The sequence below is a fragment of the Otolemur garnettii genome, unplaced genomic scaffold, assembly GCF_000181295.1.
Source record: "Otolemur garnettii isolate 467f Iridium unplaced genomic scaffold, OtoGar3 scaffold00009, whole genome shotgun sequence".
Classification (NCBI taxonomy): Eukaryota; Metazoa; Chordata; class Mammalia; order Primates; family Galagidae; genus Otolemur; species Otolemur garnettii.
In genome coordinates, this window is record NW_003852404.1 from 8,704,947 (window position 1) to 8,713,917 (window position 8,971).

The 8,971-nt window shown below is 47.5% G+C and overlaps 1 protein-coding gene across 4 annotated transcripts in view; it reads right to left on the bottom strand.

Annotated features, from left to right (window-relative positions):
- Nucleotides 1-305: 305 nt before the first annotated feature.
- Nucleotides 306-8,971, bottom strand: part of TMEM51 (transmembrane protein 51) — a 54,066-nt gene continuing 45,400 nt past the window's right edge. For 2 of the 4 annotated variants that reach the window (XM_023509719.1, XM_023509720.1), the window contains 2 exons: nt 4,871-5,405; nt 982-1,391 (listed from right to left, as the gene is read on the bottom strand). In XM_023509719.1, the coding sequence (XP_023365487.1) occupies nt 989-1,391; nt 4,871-5,214 (747 nt within the window). In that variant the 5' untranslated portion in view covers nt 5,215-5,405 and the 3' untranslated portion in view covers nt 982-988. Of the gene's footprint in view, nt 1,392-4,870; nt 5,406-7,265; nt 7,277-8,971 lie in introns of those variants that run through there. The other 2 variants (XM_023509721.1, XM_003783891.3) reach the window with 2 other exon arrangements.

An 8,971-nucleotide genomic window follows, 5' to 3' on the forward strand; every position in this document is an offset into this window, starting at 1 on the left:
AGCAGAGTGTTTAAGGACTCAGGTCTTGGAGCCAGACGGCCTGGGCTCAAATCCCTGTTCTGCCATTCACTAGCTGTGTGACATGGGATACTTTTGTCAACCTTAGGCCTGTGTGAGCAACTTACAGCCTGGTGGTGGTGTCAGACTTAAGTCCAGGATACATGGGAGAAGGCACGTGAGCTGCTCAGCATAGGACTTGGCACGCGGGACGTGTTCAGTGATATTAGCTGTTATATTACTGATACTTTCCCCGACAGAAGTCGGTAGTAGAAAACCTGACAAATCAATTCAGCACCCACATGTGCTACATATAAAATATTTTATTATAAAAAGCTCAGTCACAAGGCATTCCAAAACATTCCCCACAGTTTTCCTTTTATTTTTGTCATTTGCTATCACACAGAAGAGACTACTAAAGTGTACCAACCGGGACTGTTCTCTTACGCACCATGTGCCGAAGCTCATCGGGCCTCTGGCCGTCAAGGAACCGATGGCATCAGGGGCCCATAAGAGAGCCACCACTGGGACCTCACCGCTTAAATCCCCAAACAGCCCTGTGTCTTTACTACAAAGCTGAGTCGTGTTTCCTAGGACTCCGGTGAAGAAAGCAGACGCCAAACTTGGTTTCTTTTTGAAACAAAACAGCCCTAGTGGACGCGAAACAAAACAATCACAGTCTAAGCCTTTCCTAGCTGGAAAGAGCAGTGTGTCGCCCACGGTTCAGAGTCAGGGAAAGAGGATGAGGAAGATGGCTGTGCCACGTCCTCGATGTGGTCCATGGGCTTGTGGGTTCCAAGGCCACATGGCTTTGGGATGTACCTGTGAAATATCAGAGTCACTCCCGACACTGAGACTCCCGCCCCCCATCCGAGCTGCTGTGTGCATGTCCGGCCCCTCCGCTCACGTGTGGCTGATGTGGCTTCATTCAGTCTGTTGTGCGGACGGAGGGCGAGAGACACAGGAGGGAAACGGCCCGGGAGAGGGGCCCTCAGTCAGGCGGCCTGGTGTCAGGGCCCTTCTGGACATCATCGTACTGTGGTGGGGGTGTCAAAGGCTCAATGGAGGGAGGAGGGACATTTTTGTCCGGGAGGTTGATCCTAAAGTCTTTGAGGTGAAGCTTTTCCGATTTAATCCTTCGAACCTTCAGTGGCTTCAGGCGTTTGGCCAACTTAGAGTTCTGTCTGTCGGGCGGGTTCCCCGGGCTGGTCTCCACCTCAGCCCTGGTTGGGGTCATCTCGTCGAGCCCCGTCAGTGACTCGTAGGAGGGGAGAGAGATGCTCAACCTCGGGTTCTGGTCCACCACCCTCACCTCCGAGTAGTTTGTGTTCATGACTTCCTCGTAGCTGGGGACGTAGTACCTTGAGGAGGCTTCCTCCTCCTCCTCCTCCTGGCTGCAGGATGAGAAACAGAGACACGGAGCGTGTTAGCATGCACACAGGTCACACAGAGGTGAACTCCACATCCCATGTTGGCACTGGCTCCTCACACACCTGCCTGGGAAACAACGTATGAGTCCTAGACATAACAAAAGCTAACGCTGCAACGGTTTACTAAGAGCTGGGTGCTCTTTTAAGTACTTTAACACGTAGGAACCAGTTTCATATTCCTAACAACACTCGGAGCTAAGGACTGTTATTATACCCATTTGATGGATGGGAAAACTGATACATCAAGGTTAAATGACTTGGTCAGACCTTGAGGAAATGGGAGAGCAGGAAGTGAACACCACACCCTCAACCACCACACTGCATCACCTGGGTGTTAAACTTCCCTTCCCTTTAAGCCACTGGTTCTCAACCTTCCTAATGCCTCCTAATGCCGCGACCCTATAATACGGTTCCTCACGTTGTGGTGATCCCCAACTATAAAATTATTTTCGTTGCTACTTCAGAACTATAATTTTGCTACTGTTATGAATCGTAATGTAAATATCTGATATGCAGAATGTATTTTCGTTGTTACAAAGGGGTTGCAACCCACAGGTTGAGAACTGCTTCTTTAAGCCTTTCCCACTTAGCAACATGCCTGGTGGGCTATTTCAACACCCAGCTGGGTCCTTTGGCCAAAGGAAACATAAAAATGTATGAAATAGCTGCCAGCTTGAAGCAAAATGGTTGTCCTTGGGTGGAGAAGGAATATTTAGAATGTACTGGGGAATGCCAGAAAAAGTATGCAAATTTTGAGAGATATTATCTACGTATTACTTTTTGAAGTTTATTTTTTTTTTTTTAAATTTAACTGGGCATTTTCTATTTTGTTTTTTATTTATTTTTTATTTTTTTGCAGTTTTTGGCCAGGGCTGGGCCTGAACCCACCACCTCTGGCATATGGGGCCAGCACCCTACTCCTTTGAGCCACAGATGCTGCCCTTGAAGTTTATTTGAAGGTCAGTTATATCTAGACACACTATGCACGCCCATTTTACCTGCAATTTGTACACTTTTGGGGAATGATGGATTTTACTTCCAACAACATCGCTTGAATTTTTGGCACCCCCAGTCACATTTACATGTACCTCAAATCATTCCTTAATTTTACCTATGAAGTTCACTCTAAAACTCGGAAAGACTATTGAAAGAGAAAACCAAAAAGACAATTTTTACACATTTCTAGGGAGTCACGTCAATAGCCATTGTCCAGGGCCCTACACTTGAACCTGTGGGGTGGCCACTGCCAACATCAGAAACCTCATAGTTCACCTTGAGGAATGAACTTGTGTGTGCTCGTGGCTAGGGTGGGTAATTACGGATGACTGACTTTCCTTCCTTTGTCCTTGTCTATATTTCCCCAGTTTTCTAGAATAAGCATAGTTGATGGCTCATTTACTGAGTCAACTTGACTGGCCACGGGGTTTCCCAGATTAAGCGTTGTTTCTGGATATGTCTGTGGGAGGTGTTTCCAGAAGAGCTTAGCATCTGACGTGGTGGACTCAGCAAACCAAGTCTCCCTCCCAGTGTGTGTGTGGGGGTATCTCCAATCTTCGGAAGGCTAACTAGGCCCTGAGTTGGAGGAAGGAGGGCCTTGACTCTTTTTACCTGCCTTACTGCTTGAGCTGGGACATCTCATCTTCTCTTGCCTTCCGACTGGGATTTATACCATCACTCCTCCAGCTGGTTCAGGCCTTGGGACTCAATCACACCATTCACTTTTCTGGGTCTGCACTTTGCAGATGGCAGATCATGGGACTTTCTGGTTTCCATAATCACATGAGACAATTCTTTGTAATAAATCTCCCTTTGACTGTATCATCCCTCTGGTTCTATTCCTCTGGAAAACCCTAAGATAGCACTAATATTTTATTATCAGAAAATAAGTTTACTTTGTCCAAAGCAAAAACAACTCTCCTCCCGCTATAAAGATAAGCAATGCTTGCAGAGAATTGAAGCAACACTGAAAAATCTAATGAAGAAAATGAAAACAACCCAAATCCTTCCATCTGGAGATTAGCACTGGTATTCACCTTTCCGATCCCGCTCTAATCCTACAGCGACAACATTTGAGGTGAATAAACTCTTACCAGAGATGCTGTGTTAAAACCTTTTGTCAGTGCTGTGGGTGTTGTGGAGGCGGTCCCATAGTAACAAATACACGTCCACAATAGTTGACCAGGACTCCATTGAATGGGCATGTCATAATTTAACTCAACGGATGGATACTTAGGGAGTTTCTAAGTTTTTGCTGAGAGACACCCTGGAACCAGCTCCTTTGCACTTGGGTGATTGTCTCCTTAGGACAAACTCTTAGGGATGGAATAAACGCACACACCTTCAATACCACTCCTTACTGTGAAACTCTTCAGAAAGTTTATGTCCCTCACACTCCATCAGCAACCCTTCTTGGCTACAACTCTTCACTATTACAGGCTATCCTGGAATATGATAGGCCAAAAAAAAATTTTTTTTGTTTGTATTTCACAACTTGAATGTCTATTGGTTGGTTGAACAGGATGAAGTGCTCATTTCTGACCTTTGTCCATTTTCCTCCTGGTTGTTCATCTTTTTTTTTTTTTGAGACAGAGTCTTGCTCTGTCACCCTGCCTAGAGTACTGTGGCATCATCATAGCTCACTGCAACCTCAAACTCCTGGGCTCCAGGCGTCCTCCTGCCTCAGCCTCCTGAGTAGCTGGGACTACAGATGCCCACACCCAGCTAATTTTTCTATTTTTTACAGAGACGGGGTCTCCTTCTTGCTCAGGCTGGTCTTGAATTCCTGGTCTCAAGTGATCCTCCCACTTTGGCCTCCACAAGGGCTGGAATTACACAGAGAAAGTCTTGCTCTTGAGAATGTGGCTGCCTACCTTGGAATTACAGGTGGGAGCCACCATGCCTGGCCTTCATCTTTCATATTCATTTGTACAGGCTCTGTTTATAATAGGAATAGCAACTTTTTTTTTTTTTAATGGCCAGGGCTGGGTTTGAACCCGCCACCTCTGGCATATGGGGCCAGCGCCCTACTCCTTTGAGCCACAGGCGCCGCCCCAGGAATAGGAACGTTTCTCGTCTCTTCCTTAGCTGATCACTTTACCTTTTAAATTTGTTTAAGGCATTTTGGGTCAGACAGAATACCGCTTCCCAACCTTTTCAAAACAAAGAGCATGCTCACACAGTACACCGGGTGAATGGACAAGCAACCAGCGTGGAGGCTCCGGCCACCCAGACCCCTGTTCAGTTTCTTTGGGGATGTCAGGGTCTTGGTAGACCTGTAATCTAGTCATAGCACATTAGTTGGGAAACTCTGGTGGAAACATATAAAGTTATCTATAAAACAATAAACTGTTTATGGAGCTTTAATGGAGAAAAAAATGGGCAGGTAAAGCCTTGTAAACTAAAATCTTTTTGCACGTGTGTAAGTGGGGCCCGTTGGTCCTCACCTGTCCTCCTCCTGGGCATGAGGCCCGGCCCCTGGCTGGTGCTGGGCGTGGGCCATCTCCTCGCCTCGCCGCTGCTTCCTCTTGTCCCTGATGCTCAGACAGATGGACAGCAGCAGCAGCATCACTCCCGCCCCCACCAGCACGTAGGCCACGGAGAAGGTCTTGCTCTTGAGAATGCCGCTGCCCACCTCGGTCTTGTTGTTACCCTGAGCTGTTGGCTTTTCCGTGGCGCTGAAACCAGGTACCAGGTTCCACATGGCCATGATGACCCCAAGGACCAGCATCCCCAGACCGATGGCGGTCAGCGCATAGTGCGAGCCGTTGGACTTAGACTGGGCCATCATGTCAGCAGGAGCAGGGCGAGGCCCAGTCCACAGAAAAGGAACTGATAAATAAAAAGCAGCAGCAGCAGAAACCCCTCCGATCCACTCAGCAAGATCTCCAGAGCCACGCTAAAAACACGCCAGCCGGGCTCTCGAGGGATGGTTCCCAGCAAACGCGAGGCATCCTGGGTGGATGGTGGCAGCCCAGACGTCTGAAAAGAAAGCAGAAAGAGCAGAGAGCAAGATCAGCCCCGACTTTGGATGCTTTTGGGAGCGCGGTGGGCCTCCTCTTAAGCAGCAGCACCAGCTGGCTCCAGCTCGACCTCGCCTTTGATGCGTTCCAGATGTCCTGCATGCTTGCTCCTCGTGTGAGCACAGAGGGAAGGCCGACCCGCCCACCCCCTGTCCCCCAAAAAGGAAAAGCCAGACCTTTCCCTGCAGGAGGCTAGAAAGGTCAGAGCTCAGGTCCTTAAAACATTTTGTGGAATTTAATCAAGTGCAGTCAAATCTCAGCTCTCAGTGGAGATAGCGAGGAGAGTGTGACAGACAGCTGTGGAAGGCCCGCCTGGGAGACGGGGCACCAGCCGGCGGTACATTCCCGTCCAAACAGCCCACTGCAGTCTGTTCACCACCCTAGATGGCTCCAGGAGAAAGTCCAGCTCCCAGAACGATGCTCAGGGTGGCCTCACTGGACTGTGCACGGTCCCCTTCTCCTCTCACCCGCTCTTCTTTGCACACAGCCCTGCAGAACTCAGATTGCCCCAGCTTAGGTGCCCCTTCCTCCCAAAGGGCCCCAACAACCACCGTGGCAAGTCTCTCTCTTTTGTGACCTTATCTTCATCACCTCTGAGCCGGGCACACAGCAGGGACTCAAAAAAGGCCTGTTGAGTCAATGCTGTATGAAATGAACAGAGGCCACACGGGCGACTCAGCAAGACAAGCTTCTCCTCAGCCTCCTTGGGTTTTCCCCTCCTTAAAGTAGGGCAGAAGCCTGCACATTTTTCCTCTTAGCTCCTGTGCGTGGCTGAACCAAAAAAATCACATTTCCCACGAAGTAGCTCAGAGACCCTGCGTCAAAGGGAGCAGCCGGCTGTCCCGGGTGCTGTAGCCATTTGTTGGTTGACAATGGGCCAGAGAAGCAAGCCACCTGAAGGGTTTAGGTTGGAACATTTCCAGGGACCAAGGAGGAGGAATGAGGAACGCCCCTTGCTAAACCACTGCCCGGTAAGTCACTCTTGCGACAAGAGCCTTTGCAAAACAGTAAAACTTCATAGATGTTTAGATGGGCAAGGTCCTGTTTTCAGTGCTGCATACTTTCCGATCTTTCCAAAAGGACGCCTAAGCGGGCAGCTAGAAACCTGATGCTGCAAAGATATTTTCTTGCCAAACCCTGGGCTCCATCTGAAACGGGCCACTTTGTTAAAAGATACTCGAAAAATATTTGGAGCAACATCCTTTATCAGCTTGAAGTCTGTTCCTTCTTCTTTTTTTTTTTTTTTCACTTAACAAATATTTCTCGTGCATCTGACTACCTGCCCAGCAGTGTGCCGGGCGCTGGGAAACACTGCTGGGCAGGTTAGGGATTAATGGGGCTCCCGGGACAGCAGGGAAATAATCTATGAGGAGTAATTAGTAAGTGGGAAGAAAGAATAGGAATTGCGGGATTAGACAGCGGGGGTCCTGACTTGGGGCTAGAAGGCATACAGAAAGCCTCTGTGGGAGAGGCGTCCACCAGCATAACCAGGTCTGCATCCTGAAATGCAGATTGCATATGCATGTGTGTGCACCTGTGTGCGTATGGAGGCAAGTATACGGGGCATGCACACAGGTGCACATTTGTGTTTATGGACATGGATTTGCACATATGCACGCATGTGTCTGGGGCTATAAACACGTACGCATGTGGTGTGCAGGGCATAAAATGAGGTAGACAGCTGTGGTAAGAACAACTGAGAACAGTGCCAGACACAGTGCCTGACAGTATCACTCAGGGCCAGCGAAGGGAACATGGGGGTTCTGGCTGACTTAAGAATGCCTCGGTCCCACCAAATGGATCTGAGACAAGGTGGGACCCGGGAGGCAGAAGGTACACAGCCAGCGGCTCCTGCTAGAAGCAAGAGAGATGAAAAAACACTTCTCGAGAAACCGCTAAGTGCCCCACAGGCAGGGCTTGCGCCTGCTACATGGAGGGTGTGTTCATCAGACTGGCGCTCGGGGCACTTTAACCCCTCCCCTCCTGCTGTGACTCTTTCTCAGCTCACCCTCACCCTTTGCCTTACGTTGCCCGTGAGAAAGGCAGGTCCCACGGGAGAATCACAGGCAGAGATAAAGTCAGGATTAATACATTTTTCGGCCTGATAATGATTAAAAGCAGGCACTAACATCTGGCGTGGGTAAGGGTGGTGGGGTGGGCAATTGCACACAATTTTTTTGGATGGCAAATTTTGGCATTTATAGATCAAAAGTTCCAAAAAGGTTTATACCCTTTGGTGTTGTAATTCTAACTTCTAAGAATTCTGTACAAAGTTGTTCATCACGACTTTATTGTAGTGACAAGCTAGAAATGACTTCAACAGTCAATAACCTGGATTGGCTTAAATTAATTATGGTATAGACACGTATTAAATTATGGTCTCTAAACAGCTAATGATACTATTTAAAATCAAATAACAAGGTTCAAACAATAGTATCTTCAATGTGATTCTAATTTTTAAAAAATTCTTTATACTTAGATGTGTACATAGGGAAAATGTCTGGATGATCACACTTATGCTGAAATAAAAGAGACTGTACACACCACACACACACACGTAAAAATCACAGAGGAGGAGGTCATATTCCAAATTTATACCAACGATTGTTTCTGGGCCTGAAAGAAGCTTTGAAAGTATATCCTTTGCTCTCTATTTTGAATTTCTGCAATCCCAAGGTATCGTTGCAAGGCAATATAGCTAAATGATTAAGAGAGAACTTAGAACCCAGGCTGCCTGGGCTCAGATCCTTCCTCTGTTCTTCCAGCTGTGTGACCTTGGGCAAGTTATTTAACCTCTCTGTGCTTCACTTTCCACAACTATAAAATGGGAAGGAAAAGTCTCTAGTATCTACCTCATAGGGAAGTTATAATACGTAAACAAGTAAATTTACATAAAACATGTAGAACAGTTAAGTTCTTATTGATAGGAAGGTTTGTTATTTAATATTATTTAAAGCCTATATTCTCAACGGGATAAGATTACCCTCTGGGGACTTAAATTGGTTCTTAGAGATGGAGTGGAAAAAATCTGAGATATTACAATGATTTGCAACCCTGCACATGGCCCAAAACATAAACAGGTACGTAGTGTATTCTTGGTATTAAAATTCCACGGAGGGAGGGTGTGTTCCAAAAAGAATGTCGAGACTCCTGGGGGGGGGGGGGACATGGGGGAAAAGATTGGGAAACACTAATGCATCACATGAAGTGTCAAATCACTCAAATTATATGTACCATAATGCTTATAGGTATTTTCTCTGTGTGATGGGATTAATGGTGATTTTAATTTCCTTTTTCTTACTGGGAAAATAAGAATTAGAAAATAGAATTATCAGCTCAGCGCCTGTAGCTCAACTGGCTAAGGCACCAGCCATGTACACCTAAGGTGGCGGGTTCGAATCCAGCCTGGACCCACCAAACAACAATATAGCCGGGCGTTGTGGCGGGTGCCTGTGGTCCCAGCTACTTGGGAGGCAGAGGCAGGAGACTCGCTTGAGCCCAGGAGTTGGAGGTTGCTGTGAGCTG